The 15,657-nt window shown below is 51.3% G+C and overlaps 2 protein-coding genes across 15 annotated transcripts in view; one reads left to right on the forward strand and one right to left on the reverse strand.

The window, feature by feature from the left end:
• The window catches only part of KATNIP (katanin interacting protein), a 32,976-nt gene extending 25,999 nt beyond the window's left edge, over positions 1-6,977 (reverse strand). For 2 of the 10 annotated variants that reach the window (XM_053276810.1, XM_053276801.1), the window contains exons 1-6: positions 6,726-6,975; positions 5,630-5,706; positions 4,907-5,076; positions 4,047-4,141; positions 2,234-2,368; positions 642-764 (exon numbers count right to left, since the gene is read on the reverse strand). In XM_053276810.1, the coding sequence (XP_053132785.1) occupies positions 642-764; positions 2,234-2,368; positions 4,047-4,141; positions 4,907-5,076; positions 5,630-5,691 (585 nt within the window). In that variant the 5' untranslated portion in view covers positions 5,692-5,706; positions 6,726-6,975. Of the gene's footprint in view, positions 1-641; positions 765-2,233; positions 2,369-4,046; positions 4,142-4,906; positions 5,077-5,299; positions 5,478-5,629; positions 5,707-6,725 lie in introns of all 10 variants that reach the window. The other 8 variants (XM_053276805.1, XM_053276806.1, XM_053276804.1 and 5 more) reach the window with 8 other exon arrangements.
• Positions 6,978-7,007: 30 nt separating this feature from the next.
• GTF3C1 (general transcription factor IIIC subunit 1) overlaps positions 7,008-15,657 on the forward strand; it is a 28,241-nt gene continuing 19,591 nt past the window's right edge. For 2 of the 5 annotated variants that reach the window (XM_053276795.1, XM_053276797.1), the window contains exons 1-10: positions 7,011-7,274; positions 7,725-7,934; positions 8,980-9,153; positions 9,475-9,618; positions 9,909-10,005; positions 11,273-11,396; positions 12,215-12,373; positions 13,422-13,537; positions 13,685-13,985; positions 14,557-14,753. In XM_053276795.1, coding sequence (XP_053132770.1) covers positions 7,051-7,274; positions 7,725-7,934; positions 8,980-9,153; positions 9,475-9,618; positions 9,909-10,005; positions 11,273-11,396; positions 12,215-12,373; positions 13,422-13,537; positions 13,685-13,985; positions 14,557-14,753 — 1,746 coding nt within the window. In that variant the 5' untranslated portion in view covers positions 7,011-7,050. Of the gene's footprint in view, positions 7,275-7,724; positions 7,935-8,979; positions 9,154-9,474; positions 9,619-9,908; positions 10,006-11,272; positions 11,397-12,214; positions 12,374-13,421; positions 13,538-13,684; positions 13,986-14,556; positions 14,754-15,657 lie in introns of all 5 variants that reach the window. The other 3 variants (XM_053276800.1, XM_053276798.1, XM_053276799.1) reach the window with 3 other exon arrangements.

A 15,657-nucleotide genomic window follows, 5' to 3' on the forward strand; every position in this document is an offset into this window, starting at 1 on the left:
AATTACGTTCTGTTGCGTGTGATAATGTTTCTGGTCAATGATCGAAATAAAGTATGATGATTTGTATTGCATTTTGTACCTTTTATGTTCTGTTATGATTTAATCTGTTGCGTGTTTTTAATCTCATGTTTTAATGCTGTGTTGTACGCCGCCCAGAGAACACTTTATTATGGTGCGGCTAACAAATAAAGTTGTTATTAATTATTAATCATCATCATCATTGGCCTTGGCTTTCTGAGATGGCAGTTTGAGGAATTCTAGTTCAAAGTAACATCCCCCCCCCCACAATGATGTTCTTGCCCATGGCCCCAGAGACAGGGAGGAAAAGCAATTTAAAAATTATAAGGTAGGCAAGCCTTGAAGGCCCGAATGTGGAGCAAGCTCCATGAAGTGCCCATCTTGAGAGCTGACAGGACAAAAACAGGAGGGATCTACTCTGAAGGGCTCAAAGTCTGTGCTACTGATCTAAAAAATATTTTTTGTTTAAAACAAAACCTGAATTTAACACAAACAAGTCTACATTTATAATATCTTAAATTGGAATCATGACCATTAACTAAGCAGATTTGCATTAAAGGCTGGTTTTCTATGCTGTTGTCCATCAGTTGTTTACCACTCTCAAAGGGAGAGCTGCACCACACCTTTACGTCATCCATGCTGAGAAGCATTCTTTCTTTTTCAGCATCATCACATACGCTTAGCTCCGCCTCTGCATCCGATAAAGTGTCGTCACTGGGGATGGCACTTTCAGGAGACTGGAGGCTCTGGAAACAAAGAGACAGTCTTCACTGCAAGTCCACTTAGGGATGCCTCTTTTAAGTAGAAAAACAGCCACAGATGAAAAGCAGAAGTGCTGCTGGAATCACCAGGTGCCTTTTCTAGCATGGATACTGTGATTCTACTGGTGTGGATAAAAATGCCAGACCCTCTTATGTCCAGTTGTATTGGATTCAGTTTCTGTCAGGGAATATATGGCTGGATATGCAAACTGTTTGCATGTGCTACACGCAGAGGCAATGCTGTGCGATATCTTATGCAAGCTTGGAGTCTGTGGCAAAACTACTAAGAACAGACATAACACTGTCCATTTCACCAGGACAGTGAATGAGTTTCTCTGGTCTCACTGCAGAGGAGGGGAGAAGTATAGTCAGTTTCACAGCTGCCCTTTGCTCTGAGAGGAGATAAATAATGCAAAGGGATTTGTTTATTTAAAATATATACATACAGATTTATTTTAATAATTTGTTCTCATAGCTTTTATACTATTGTTTTTATTGTGGTTTTAGATTCTAATAAGTAACTTTTATATTGTTTTTAAATTTTGTACACTGCCTAGAAATGTAGGCATAGGCATAGTTTTTATTTCGGTCTTTGACTAGCATAACAGCAAAACAAAACAAAAATAGTTAAGACAATCTACTCCTACAAAGTAATAGGGATCTCTATAAAATTACCTAAAAATTAGTATAGTGAGTAGAAGAAGCTAAAAGTTAAGACTATGAACATAAAACTATATGTAAAAATTAATCAACACTGGTATCAGAATGATACCTAGTATAAAGAGAGCAAGACAGCAAAATTGTGTGCCTAATACAGAATGGTGTTAAATCTCATTCCATATTGTATTCTATACTATGTATGGCATCAGCATATCCAACAAATGGACACAACATACATACAGGCGCTAAAGTGTTTAGTTCTTATTAAACTCTAAATGAATTTTGCTTGCTTTGAGGCAGAACTTGGCCACATTACAGGATCTAAAGTCATTCTGATCTGTCAAGAGGAAATTAAGATAAAAAGATTAAGTACAGCCTGGATATATGCTAATATATGAGGAGATAAGCTTACGCCAAATGTCTTATAGGACTGCCAGTACAAAAGTACATGAGCCGTCATTTATTTAAAATACACAGACCCGTTGCCCTTCAATTTACAAAATCTACATGGTGATTCACAAACCAACATAAAATACAATAAAACTCAACAGTAAATCAGCCAAACCAGCAAAAAGCACCACAGAGCAATAAAACCAGCAGAAGCAGTAAAATCACTACTTTAAGCCAGTTCTGAAGAACTGCTGGAAGGCCTTGGCAAATGAAGTCTCAGCTTCTGGGCTGGAGGAGAAACAAGGAACCATCTCCTACGCTCCTTTCTGGATGGTGGAAAGAGTTTCCTGCTGCCCTCTGCACTGGCCTCCTGCTTTGACAAACAAGCCAGAAGAGAAACACACCTGCGAAGTGTCATTCTGCTCACAGTCACTAGGCTCCAAGTTTAGACTTTCATCGGATTCAAAGTCATCAGAGTACTCAGAAGGAGGAGCAATGCAGAGCCTTGATCCGCTTTCTGTTTTGATCTGCACAGCTTTCTAGAAAAAGGGAGGGAAAGTCCATCAAGCGTGTTAGCGAGTCTATCTTGGGGAATGAATAGTATTTCGAACCAACAAACTAGCTTACAGCCATTATGTGGGCAAATCCAAGGCCACCTGACCAGCATTTCTCTGGGTGATCTCGACGTCTGGTCTGTGCTTCCCTCTTCGTTCTGGGATCACTTGATCCATGCCTAGAGGCACCCATTTCCATGGCTTTTATCTTCTCTCTTGCCTGCCTTTGTTAAGTGCCAGTTTCTGTCTCTCAGGGTCTTATTATGCCTGTGTTAACTGGCTGAACCCCCAAAGGCAACCCAACAGCCTAGCAATGTTTTACATGTGATATAGTTTGTGTTTATTTTTTTAAAATATTTCTACCCTGCCCCTCCAGTATACCACTGCTACACAATGCTTTACGTGCACTACAAAGCCAGTGTGGCATATGAACAACATCTAGCTGGCAGACTAAGTAACCTTGGACCAAGCAGCGGGATCACAGCATAACTGACTTAAGGGGGCTGTTGTGAAGTCCAAATGGGCTCCCTCCCAGGCAAGCTATACCTTGGGGAAAAGGTGGGATACAGTCAATGGCCGACATGCCACGCAGTGTAGCACAGGCAGGTCTGCACTGCTGTGGGCATCTAATACAAAGCCAGTGCTGTTGCATAAGAGCACTCTTGTGTCGCCAATACAGGCAACTGTGCAATCATGCTTGTGCAATGCTATGCTCATTGGAAACCATGGCCATAGCACTGTGAAAGTCCAATTGCACCATTTTCTATATTAACCCAAAAGCACCCTTATGCAACCACACCAGCTTGGTTTTAGATGCCTGCAGCAGCCGGCCAGTATGTCAGCCTGTATTTCAAAATCAACACATCACCAGCCTAATGGCAGATCATCTCGTTGTCCCACTGACCAGCATGCACCAGAAGTCAGCAATACCACTACATTCCTGGCAGACACGCTCCAGTCCATTCCCAAAGATACCCAGGGTCTCAACATATTCCCCAGACCTGGCATCACTGTCCAGTCATTGCTGAGCACCACACCATCATCAAAGATGAAGGCAAGGACACCCTGTATGCTGATAAAACCAGCGCCTGAACACAAATTCATCATTAGCTGCTCTGTTCCTCAGCTTCATTTTATTCAACCATTAATCATTCTCACTCACCATTACTATGTAGGTGAAAAACATCACTCATGGCACCTTCCCAAGGAAATGTATATTTGTGTTTCTTTTAGGCAAACACAGCAGCAAAAGTGGTAGCCATAAGAAGGAATCAGAAAGTGGCTGTTGCACTCAGAAAGCAAACAAAGGGAACTGAGCAATTAGCCCTGGAAATGGCCACAAATGGCCATCCCTCCTGGGACAGACGATAGAACAGCCCATCCACTCAGACAAATCATTTGCCCTCAGTGCTGTGGGGAAAGTCAGAAAAGGCACTCCTGTTCCTTGTCAGGCTAGGAGTCAGACTCCAAAAGGCACTGAGCTGCTTTGTGCTGAGCATGATGCTGTCCACTCTGCTTGGCAGCTGGTCTTAAACTCAGCTCTCCAGGGTGCAAGGATGAGAGAGGCCTTGTCTAGCTCTGCTGCCCCAAATATGGGGGTAGGAGAGAAAGAGGAAATTGAAGTTGGGGCAACAGATATGCAGCCCCTTCTGGCTTTCCCTACCTGGAACCATTCTCTGCGCTGGATTTTACTGGGCGCACTCTGTGTGCTTCTGCCTTGTGAGTCTTCTCCTGTTAACAGGGCTCTTGTACGAGCATCTGAAAGAAAATGGGGGTGATCAGTGACTAGAAGAGCCCAAAGACAAGCGCATCCCCACCCCCTGCCCTAAAGTAGACCACCCCCACACACACCAGCTGCTTACAGCTCATCTCCTGTTAAGCACAGATCAGATGGGGAACAAGGTGCCAAATGCTAAACAGGATGCCAAATGGTTCAGGCAATGCCATACTTTGGACTAGCTAGGGGAAGGGAGTGAAGAAGAGACACCCAAGCCAAGCAAGCAAGGCTAGAGAGGCAAACCTTTGGGCCATATGGTGTCTGAGTCCCTGGCCATACACTATGCAAAAAAAGCATGCTGTGCATCAACAGTAGTGCTGTGTGTTTGCAAAATGGTGGTATGTATGCACACAGGGGAGTTCCTCTCCTCATTTCCCTCTTCAACACTGCCATGCCCGGCTGTGAGGTCTAGCTCAGGAGAGCCTTGGAGAAGCAGCTTGCCATGTCCTCCCCTGCTACTTTCTGACCCCCAGTTTGCAAGAGGGGACTCCGCTGGCAGGAATCACTTCTGGCCTTCCTCTCCCCTCCCTGGAAACATGCTCTGTTGTGTTAGGTGCCCCTGAGAATGCACTTCTGCTGAAGAAAACTGCTGGATCAGCAAGTGCTTGACTGGATCAGGTCAGGTCCATTTTGCCCAGAATGCTTTGTGAAAATTCCCATGGCAGCAGGTATGGGGTACCCAACTGACCCATCAGTTACCCAAGAGCCTTTAGTTACAGTTATGAGGAAGAAAGACCTGAACTCACAATTTGTTCTTGCTGTGCGCGTGCCACTTCTGAAAATGCTGAGAGCGCCAGCTTTCTTGCGATAGTTATTTTTCTCTGAGTTGGCTCCATTAACATACAAAATAAATCCTTGTTCCAGCTGCTCCAACCTGATATGCATAGGGTCTTTTCTTCTGAGTTGTCTCAATATCCTAGAACAGAAAGCATACCCATTTCTTCTAGGGGTTTCCCTGGAGATCTCATTTTTTACAAATAAGAAATGCCATACTCAGCAATGAAACTAATAACTTGCATGGAAATGGGAGGATGACAAGATTCTTGTTTAGAATGGGACTGCAGATGGGTTCCACACTGAGTAAAGTGTCAGTGCCAGGAAAGGCTAACATGAGCAGCTGAGTACACTGATCTACTTACTTTTCTATCTGATCATGGATTCGTACCCTGTTATTTTACTGAGGTTTACACATGCAAGCTGCTTTTCCTTCTAAAGCAGCTTCATACCACCTTCCATGGCTCTTATACTCCAATATCAAGTTCACTGCCTTGCCTTCATGAAAGGAAAAATAGGAATGCTTAGGTAGAGGATCCTTGCCTAAAGAGACGCAAGAAAACTCAATGAGCCCTCAAGATCTAAGGCAGATCCCTTCCTATCAGAGACTGATCTGGTGTTTGAAGCTCCAACAGACTTCAAAACCAGAACCAACGGCCCACAACATCTGACCTGCCAGTCATCTCTCTGCCTACCTGTTTCTCTGTTGAAGTAATACTATATGTTCATCATGTTTCTCATCAAAGTCTGTCACCATGTCCTTAAATCAAGTCTGAAACAAAAAGAAGAAATAAGCTTTGCAGGCAAGCTGAGCTGTGCTGGAAAAGTGCTAAAGCAGAATCCTAACCATAATTATTCAGAAGTACCTCCCACTGAATTCAACAGAGCTTACTCCCTAGAAAGTGGTTAGGATTGCAGCCTTCAGCAAGGAATCTTAGCTCTTGGACTGCAACATGTTTTGCTGAACTCAAGGCATTAGATCAAAGCAGAGCTCCTGATAAAATATCAGCTACTTTGCAAACTGGAAAAATGTTGCTGAAGCTAAGCTGTTAGGCAGCTGTGATCTAAGGACACCTTGCGGGAGGTGCCCATTTAAGGAACCAGAGCAAGATGATTCAAAAGCTGCCAAGCAGCTCAGATGAATGGAAGTGAATGGGCTGAGACAGGTGTCCAACTGGGCTGCCAGGCTCCTCTTCAACCTGAATGTGCTGCAGCAACAAGCATCTCAGCTGTAGACTCTGGTAGCAAGCCTGACTTGTCCCCTTAGCTAAGCAGGATCCACCCTGGTTGCATATGAATGGGAGACTTGATGTGTGAGCACTAGAAGATCTTCCCTTCAGGGGATGGGTCCACTCTGGGAAGAGCATCTAGGTTCCAAGTTCCCTCCCTGGCAGCATCTCCAAGATAGAGGCTGAGAGAGATTCCTGCCTGCAAACTTGGAGAAGCTGCTGCCAGTCAGTGTAGACAATATTGAGCTCGAAAGACCAATGGCCTGACTCAGTATAGGGCAGCTTCTTATGCTCCAGTTAGGAAACCGCCGCGCCACCCAGCGCGGGAACAGGAGAGGCTCCCGGCCGCCCAGCCTCTGCAAGTCCTGGCGGAGAAGCTGCTGCCTCCGCGTTCCCACCCACAGGCTCTTCGTCGGCCGCGCCGACCCAGGGGCCGCCCAAACCCTGACTCTCTTTCTGCGGGGCTCCCACCGGGGCCTGGGCTTGCCCTGCGGCCTTTTTCCCGACTCGCTAGCGCCTTGGCTTGCCAGCAGGCCAGCCGAACCCAGCATCGTCTCAGCACCTAGCTAAGGCGTCTCCCAGGGGACGCGGAGGCTCCCGCCGAGCACCGTCTTCCCCTCCCCAGGGCCGCCGCCGCCGTTTTCCGGACAGCTCTATCCGATGCAACGAGGCAGGCGGAGAGCGCTTTCCGGGCCCTTTCCGGGGCTCGCTCGCCTGCCTACTCCGTCGTCAACATCGCTGCAGGCGGTCACCGCCTCTCCCTGTTGAGCCGTTGCCGTGGTTACCCTACGGGCAGGGAAGCTGGCGCAGCCTTCATCGTCACTTCCGGCGCACCGCCGTCTCTTTCCTCCCTCGGAGCGCGCCTGCGCCGTGGCTCAGCGGTTCCCATGGAGGCGCTGTGGGCTGCCTTGGACGAGGTGGCTCTAGAGGGCCTGGATGGTGTCGCGCCCGGAGCCCTTTGGGAGCGACTGGCCAGCCGCATCCCGCCCTTCCCGCTGCCTCTGGAGCCCGCCGTCCGGCAGCTCCTCTGGGCCGCCCTCGCCGGCCATGCCGAACTCCGCTTCTACCTGCTCCCGGAGGAGCCCCGGCCCCCGCTGCGCCTCTATGACCGGTGAGGGACGTGATCGATGGGTTTATTTATTGGCTTATTGCCTTTATAAACCGCCTAATAAAACGTCTCTAGGCTACTTACATAAAACTAAAATCTAAAAACAACTGAAACAGTTACAAACAATTAAAATCTACATATAAATGAAAGTCTGAAGGTATTTGTTATAGGGTGAGATAGGAACATAGGCTGCCATATACTGAGTCAGACCCTTGATCCGTCTAGCTCAGTAAAAAACCTCTCTGAACCACTTTTGTATTTTGGCTTGGGTTCAGCCTGAGTGTGATTCACTGTTCACACACACACACCAGGAGGCAAGTCTGAGCAAACATACTTTGGAGCCCTCTGTGCATCTGCATCTCACTTGACTACAGGAGCAGTGTGCATTTTAAAAGCTGCAAATCCCAGGCAGAGCCTGGCTCAGTAGAGCTCACGCTCTTACTTTTGTTTCAGGTATGAAGAAATTGATCTTGAAACAGGCATTCTGGAGACCAAGCGAGATCCTGTTCCTTTGGATGATATTTATCCTGTGCACATGGTTTTGGATGACAGCAATGGCGTTCAGGGTTCATGCCAATATTTTAAAGAGAGGTTGGATATTACTGATCAGGTCAGGACAAAAAATCTGCAGCCCTGTTTCACATATTCAGAGGCCTATGACAAGTGAGTAACTTATTGCTGCTGAATGTTCCTCCCTTTCCGATGCCAGCGGGATGTCATTGGAATTTAGAATGGGCAAGAGGAAAAACCTGGCCTGGTGGCAATTCTGATCCAGCTGGGCAGCTCATTTGGGGAACCTGGAAAACAGCCTCTTGTCCCTGATGCTGGAGATCATCTATGTTAGGGGTGTACAAGAACCACAGTTCAAGCACCTTTTGGGAGTGGGAGCTTTAAGAAAGAGGAGAGCAGGAAAGGACATCCCTAGCATATCCCTAGCTGGAGCAACACACACCCCAAGTACCCCCTGCAGCACCTCGTACAGCTTCCTGCTGGGGATGTGCACCGAACCGGGCGGGGGTGGTTCGAAGGCAGGGGGTGTTGGACGTTAAGGCTCCTACAGGGCGGCAGGGAGGTATGTTGCCACCCCAAAGGAGCCTTGCATAATGGAGCACCAGTGGGGGGAAAGTGGAGGGAGGGGAAAGTGCACCCTCCCCCACCCTTAAAGTCCAACACACACCCCGCCTCCCAACCTCCCAGTGTTTGAACCTGCCCATAAAAGGGCCTCCAAACAGGTTTGTGCACATCCCTAGCTGGGGCAACACACACCCCAAGTACCCCCTGCAGCACCAGCACACACATGACATCCATGCATGCGCCATTTGCGTGGTCAGCATGGTGTTGACCAAACCATGTGCATGCTGATGCCGCACGAGGCTTCTTGAGATGTGTGCCACTCCAGCAGGAAGTTGCATGGGGTGGCAGAGAGCAGGTAGGAACCTGCTTACCTCTCTCTTCAAGTTCCCACTCCCAAAAAGTGCTTGAACAGTGGTTTGTGCACACCCCTCATCCATGCTATTGATCAAGTAACTGATTGGCTGTGCTGTCCTGTTGTTTTCTGTTTTGATACCACAATGGGGCAAGATAATGCAAAGGCGCATACCCATTAGGCTTGTGCGGCTGGGGGGATCTTGCCAGGCTTCTCTAAATACGAGTCAAACCAAGTACCCTCGAAGAAGTGGCATGTGGCACTCTGCTTCTTGCTTTGCAGGTGGGGAGAGAAGCTGGTCATTGTGGCCTCCCAGATGCTTCGCCACAGAACTCTGGTCGGTTGGGAAGGGGATCCGGACTTAAAACTTCCTGACTTCTCCTACTGTATTTTGGAGCGGCTAGGGCGTGCTCGATGGCAGGGGGAGCTCCAGAGAGACCTCAGTGTGGCTTTTAAGTAAGTATCGGGACTTCTGTGTTGCGCACTTGTTCACAAATAGTGGTGGCCCCAATAGCCATTCCTGCTGGCTATCATATTGTCATGTGTGGCCTTGTGCTGCTGTGGGGGGTGGCATATGGCCGCCTTATTATAAAGAGGTTTTTAAAACTTCTAAGCAGGCTTGAAGTACATCCTCTTAAGACACCTGATTGGTTCCCAGTGTAATGCCAGAAATGCACGTTCTGAATTGTCTTCTCTAGGCTTTGATCCTCCTGGCAGGGTTTGTTTCCTCTTCTAGCAAGCACTCTGGAACGCTTGCCTGTTGTTGTTGTTTTGTAGAGTGGATGCTGGGAAGCTTCACTATCACCGCCGGGTGCTGGACCGAAACGGGCTCATCTCCATGCAGTCCCATGTCATCAGGCTGCCCACGGGGGCCCAGCAACACTCCATCCTTCTGCTGCTGACCCGCTTCCATATTGACAGGTGTGTTCTGGACAGAGGGCCTGGCTGGCTGTGAGGCGGGAGAACCGCAATCGGGAGCTCCCTGGGGTTTGTGTTTTTAACTGCCAGTGGGTTAGGGAAGCTGCTATTGTGACTGTGGAAATGGTGCCGGGAGAAGAGGGTGTTGGACACTTTCTTCCCCTACTGCTTCCCCTTTCCCCAGCATCGTTGTTAGTTTGTGATGCAGGCCAGCTACAGGCATTCCATTGTGTTTCTGGAGGTATGAAGAGGTGTTTGCTGTTCACTCACTGTTGCCTCTTCCTGAGATTTAGGAGGAGCAAATATGACATCCTGATGGAGAAGCTCTCTGGTATACTGAGCACTCGGCCGGGTCAGATGGACACGTTGGGCCACATACGGGAGGAACTGGTGAGCCTCCTGCTGATCTTCCTCACATCAGCCTCACATCCACTTGGGTTTGGCATATCGGAGTGTCTGCTGCCTGACCATTGTTGGAAGCCCTCGTTCCTTCCGACAGACTCTTCTCAGCATTTAGAGGTGCCTGGCTTTAGGAACATAGGAAGCTGCCATCTGCAGAGTCCAACCGTTAGTCCGTCTAGCTCAGACCTGTCTGCACAGACTGGCAGCAGCTTCCAAGGAGTCTCTCTCAGCCTTATCTTGGAGTTGCCCAGGATGGAACTGGATGTGAGCCATGCACACATGCAAGCCTGCAGGTGCTCTTCCCAGAGCAGCCCCATCCCCTAAGAGGAACATCTTACAGTGCTGACACATGTATATTCCTATTCAAATGCAAACCAGGGCAGACCCTGCTTAGCAAAGGGGGACAATTCATGCTTGCTGTCACAAGAGCAGCTCTCTTCCCTGTCCGTTTGGTCCTGGAACTGCAGCATGAGCCTCTCTGCTAAGCCGAAACAACAGTCCTTGCTTTCTCTCACTGGCTTTCCTTGGGGACGGACCAGCCTGTAACGGGGTGGGGGTTGCTTCCAGGAGCCTGTCCCCGACGAGCAGAGTTGTCTGGGCAGCCTGGCTTCCGTTCACTTGCCCGTGGGCCAGGCCTGCACAGGTCTAGCAGCCGGGAGCAAGCCACCAAATGGCCACCTTCTCTCCCTGAGGCATCTTCCCTTAATTCATGCTCTGACCAGGCAGTGCTCCATGGGAGGCCCAGCGGTGAGGGCGGTGGGAAGGTTAGCCGCCCAGAATCTTGATTAAGCTGGCACCGCAACAGCTAAACCCGGGCCAGGGAATCCAAAGGGACCCAGAAGACCTTGGAACAGAGAGGGCAGTAGGGAAGCAAGACAAAACAGAGCCACTGAGGCAAACCTGATCTGCCTCCTTGAGGGCTCTCTGGAGCTGTGTGGTTGGATGGAAGCCTATAAAAGGAGTGCATGCAAAGATTCACTCCTGGGGCCACAGACTGGCTCCCCGTGCATTTCACAGTTGGCTGGAAGGGGCTGATGTGTGCTTGAGGGACTGCTCTGAATCAAGTCACAGACAAGATGTTCTCGGAGTAGGTGGGAAGATGGAAAGGTTGGAGAGGCCGAAACACAGGACAGGTGTCTTTGCAGGAGGGAAAGGGCTAACTGAGTTGATTTGTCTTGCCAGTCAAGGCCTGTCCTGCAGCTCTTGGGCCAGAAGAGTTAAAGCTGCTCGCTCTGTCTCTCCCACTGCACTGCAGGGTCTCTGTGAGAAAACATTCAAGCGCCTCTATCAGTATATGCTGAATGCTGGCTTGGGCAAGATCGTCACTGTTCCACTACAGGACGTTCACCCCGACAGAGGCCCCTTCAAGACCAAGAAAGGTGAGGGTGTTCTTGCCATAACTCTAGGGCAGCATCATTTCTGAGCAGAGCCAAGACCACATCGCCTCCTCTCCCATCTCTAAGAGCTCTCCTCTGGATCCAGGCCTGCCACTGCATCCCTGGAGGGCCCCCTGGGTGAGTGGAATAATGATGGGGAGGGCCAGTGTCACGGCCAGTCGTCAGAGCCAGGAAACCACTGCTGAATAGGTTGAGAGGAAGCCAAGGTGCTAGACCCCCAGAGGCTAGAGCCCCGCGAGGATGGTGATGGGTTGCCTAGAGGAGAAGCCAGCACTGCGTTCCCAAGGCTTCAGTCTGTCTTGGCAAACCCCGTCCCTCCCTGTGCTCCGTGCTTCAAAACATCCCTGGGATGCTTCCCTGCACCCTGCTCTATTCCACTCACTCCTCCTTCACCCTCGTAGGCAGAACTTCCATCTTCAAGGCAAAGCCGCTGCCGACCATATCTCCCAGGAGTAGTCAGCTTGTAGGGAGTTTGGTAGATACTCTCCTTGCTGGAACGAGGAGGAAGGCGATCAAACTCCTTAGTGCACTGGGCTGCTGGATACTCAGCAGGGTGGGTGAGGATTGGCAGCTGATGGCGTCTGCGGGGGTGGTTGGGTCTGGCCGCGGGGCTTGGGGCGACTGCCCTGCTCAAAAAGCAGGCCTGCCTTCAGGTTACATTCCCGAGCCCAACAAACTGCAGCAAGTTCCTTGTGGGGACTGACCCATTCTCTGCACTTCCTCTTCAGCTGCCACTTTCCCACATAGCTGGTGTCTCTTGGCACTTTGACAGAGTGGCTCGTGTGTTCCTTTGCTCCCAGGAACCGACATCATGGTCCGCTGCATGAAGTTAGTGAAGGAATTCCGGAAGAAGGTGGACGATTACCATGATGACGACGACGAGGAGATGATCACCAAGACTGTGCAGCCGGTGGACATTGTCTTCGAGAAGGATATGCTGACGCAGACGTATGAGCTGAGTAGGTGATGCGGCCAGACTGGGCCTGGGCTGCAGCCCCTTCCCCATGGGGTTGTTCTTCTCTGGAGCAAACAGCTTTGCCTGGCAGAAGCGCTTTGAGCAGCTGGGCTGTGAGGATCCAGGCCTCTTCTAACTGCCCGCAGACAAGAGAAATCTGGCCCTGTTTCACGTTCAGTTTTGTGTTCCATTTAAGGCTTGTGGGAGACTGAGATGATTTCAGAGTTTGTATTTGGGAGACAGACTGACTCCTTCCAAATGGAGCCGAGTCTCTCCTCAGCCTCCACCTCGTCTGACGAGGACCACAAGTTCCTAGTGACTAAGCCAGGGACTTGAAGGCTGCATGTCCAGCTGCTGCAGGATCCTCGGCAGCAGAGCACCCCTGACCTTGCTTTGGTTCCAGGGTGTATGTGAGAGCAGAGGCAGCAGAGCAGGTGTGTGTGTCTGTCAGTTTGGGTTCTGCTGCATGCCCCGTCGCCTGTCCCTTCGGATTCCAGGGGGTGTGCTCTGTGCAAGGATCAACTTCTGAACCTCAGAAGAGCCACTCCTCTGCAAATAAAGCAGCAGGCCTGAAGGAGGCACTTCCTGGCAGGGTCCTCTGGCATTTGGCAATGTGGTCTGTCACCCTCCCTGTGGTGCCAGCACATGCATCCAAGCCCTGTTGTGCACACCAGGTACTTCCGGGCAAAGAGGGAACGTGGCGACCTGGAGGTATGGTGCCGCCCTGAAGAAGCATTGAATAATGGAGCGCTGGTAGAGGGAGTGATAGGTGCACCCTCCCCTGCCCTTAAAGTGTGACCCACCCACCCCTGTCTTTGAACCACCCCCTTCTGGTTCTGTGCACATCCCTGTTGTGTACTGCAAAGCAGGCTTGCTCAGCTTCGACCCTCCTGCAGATGTTGGCCTACAACTCCTATAATCCCTAGCTACGGGCCACCGAGGCTGGGGATTATGGGAGCTGTAGTCCAAAAATAGCTAGGAGGCTAAAGTTGAGCAGGCCTGCTGTAGCGTGACTTGTGAACTTAGGCCCCCTCCTTCCCCTTCCCCCTCAGTTGAAAGCTGGGGGACCAAAGGCATCTCTCAGGCTGAACTCCGAGCGGCTATGAACGTGGGCAAGCTGGAAGCTCGGATGCTGTGTCGCCTCTTGGAGAGATACAAAGTGGTCAAGGTGAGGCTCCTGACGTCCAATCCAGGCCCCACTGCGACTCCTGGCTCCGAGAGTACAAGGGAGTCGGCCCAAGTACAGAGCTGGAGCAAGGGGCCGGTCAAGTGCTGGCCATGCAGAGAGGATGACGGTTGTTGTCCTTGCTCTTAGGGGTTCATGGAAGACGAAGGCAGACAGCGGACCACCAAGTATATGACGTGTGCGTACGTGGAAGAGAGTGACTTGAACCAGCAGCTTAGGAGGGAGAAGGCCCGGAGCGAGCAGCTGGCCTTGGCCGGTGTGGCTGCTGCCCACGAGGATTCATTGCCTGGGGAAGAGCTCTCTCTGCTGGAGGAAGAGATTCTGCTCTCCGAGTCGGAGAATGAGGAAGAGGAGAAAGAAGGTGTGCGGCCCAGGAAGGCCAGCCCCAGATTGCCACAGAGAGACCCGTGCCAGTCGACGCCCACGAAAGGTGCAGAGCGGGTTGTGGCAGGCTGCGTAGAGGTTGCCCAGGAGGGTGGCAAGAGCATGGCCAAGGCAGACCATGTGGCTGCTGCGGCTTCTTTTGTAGGAAGCCTTGTGTCTCCCGGGACCACTCTCTCTGTTTACCGTGCTTGGCCCCCTCCTGCCTTTGAGAGGAGCCCCCTTTGACACGTCCACACTGCACCGGGAGCCTGCAGCTCCTCCCCGCCCCACCCTCCTGCATGTTAATGCTTGGCTGGGCTCCTGGGCCTGCTCCCCTTCGCATCACGAAGCCAGGTGGGTGCCATGGTGGGGACTGCCTGCTGTTGTGCTTCTGGAGCTGGGAGATGGCCCAAGGAGGGGGCTGCTCGGAGGCTTCTCTGCCAATGGTGAGGGGAGGCCCCCTGTGCCATCTGCTGCACAACTGGGGGGCTGGAAAGTGCAGGCGTCCAGCTCAGGGGTGCTCTGGACGGGGCTCCAGTCGTCTGCTATGGGGCTTGTGCTGTCGCCAGGACTTCAGGAGCTGCTCCACAGTGTGGCTGACCAGCTGGGGTGTGTGTGTGTGTTTCTTGTTAAACTAGCCGACAGAGCGCCAGCCGCAAGAACCCCGGGGTGGAGGCTGCTTGAGTCCCCAGAAGAGCTTGCGGATCACTTGGCAGGCAACGACTCGACTTTGGAGGTGGTGGAGGAGGAGACCGGCCTCTCAACGTGCGCCCATTTTACAGATGCCACTGGCAATGTGGCTCTGGTGGAGGAAGTCAGGCTCGAAACGCCCAAAGTACGGATCCTGCATCGTCACGCCTGGTGTGCATGTCTCGGCACAGTTGCGGGGTGGGTGGGGCTCCGGGGATCTCGTTCCAGAGATCTCATTGGGCTGGAGCAGTGGTGCGTGATGCCACTGATACTTGGCTCAGCCCCTGCCTCCCTTGCGGATGCTCCTGTGCAGGAGTTGGCAAATTTGGCCCCCCAGCTGTTGTTGAACTACAACTCCCATCACCCCCAGCCACAGTGTTGAACTCCCATCATCCTCCAGCTGTTGTTGCAGCTCCTGTCATTTCCAGCCACTAGACATTGTGGCCAGGGATGATGGGAGTTGTAGTTCAGCAGCAGCTGGAGGGCCAGGTTTGCCTACCCCTGCTCTTGCAGGTGTCCTGCAGGACTTGCTGTCTCTTCTCCGCCACCCACAACAGCATGTTGGTTGACTCCCCTCTCAGAAGGATGGTGGAGCCCAGCTCCACTGGTCTGGCACCAGCGAACAGGGGGATGAAGCAGTTGTGGGCTCCAGAGGGCTTCCCTTGGCCTGTGAATCTGGTATTGGGAGGCGGCAGGGTAGCCGTCTGTTCTCCTGCAGCCGGGCACGATGCCTGCTGGAGCTCCCAGAAGTGCCCCTCTGGCCCTTGGCCTGGAGTTAAATGGGTTGGAGCCTGTAGAAAGAATTGGGTAGGATCAGTGGGCTATTTGCAGGATGCTGCTTGGGACAGTTGGCAGTTGACAGGATGCTGCTTGGGGTAGTCCCACGCTGGGAAAGCTTGCATTGGCATACATCTTGGCAATGCCAATGACCGCGATATTACTGTTGCGGAGGCTTCCTGGTCCCTCAGCTGTGAACCGCCCCTCATGGAAGGCCTCAGCTACTGCTGCAGCTGCCTCTCTCACTCCTGAGGGGCGGCTGGGAGGGTTTT

Source organism: Hemicordylus capensis, chromosome 13 (assembly GCF_027244095.1).
Source record: "Hemicordylus capensis ecotype Gifberg chromosome 13, rHemCap1.1.pri, whole genome shotgun sequence".
In the NCBI taxonomy this organism is placed as follows: domain Eukaryota; kingdom Metazoa; phylum Chordata; class Lepidosauria; order Squamata; family Cordylidae; genus Hemicordylus; species Hemicordylus capensis.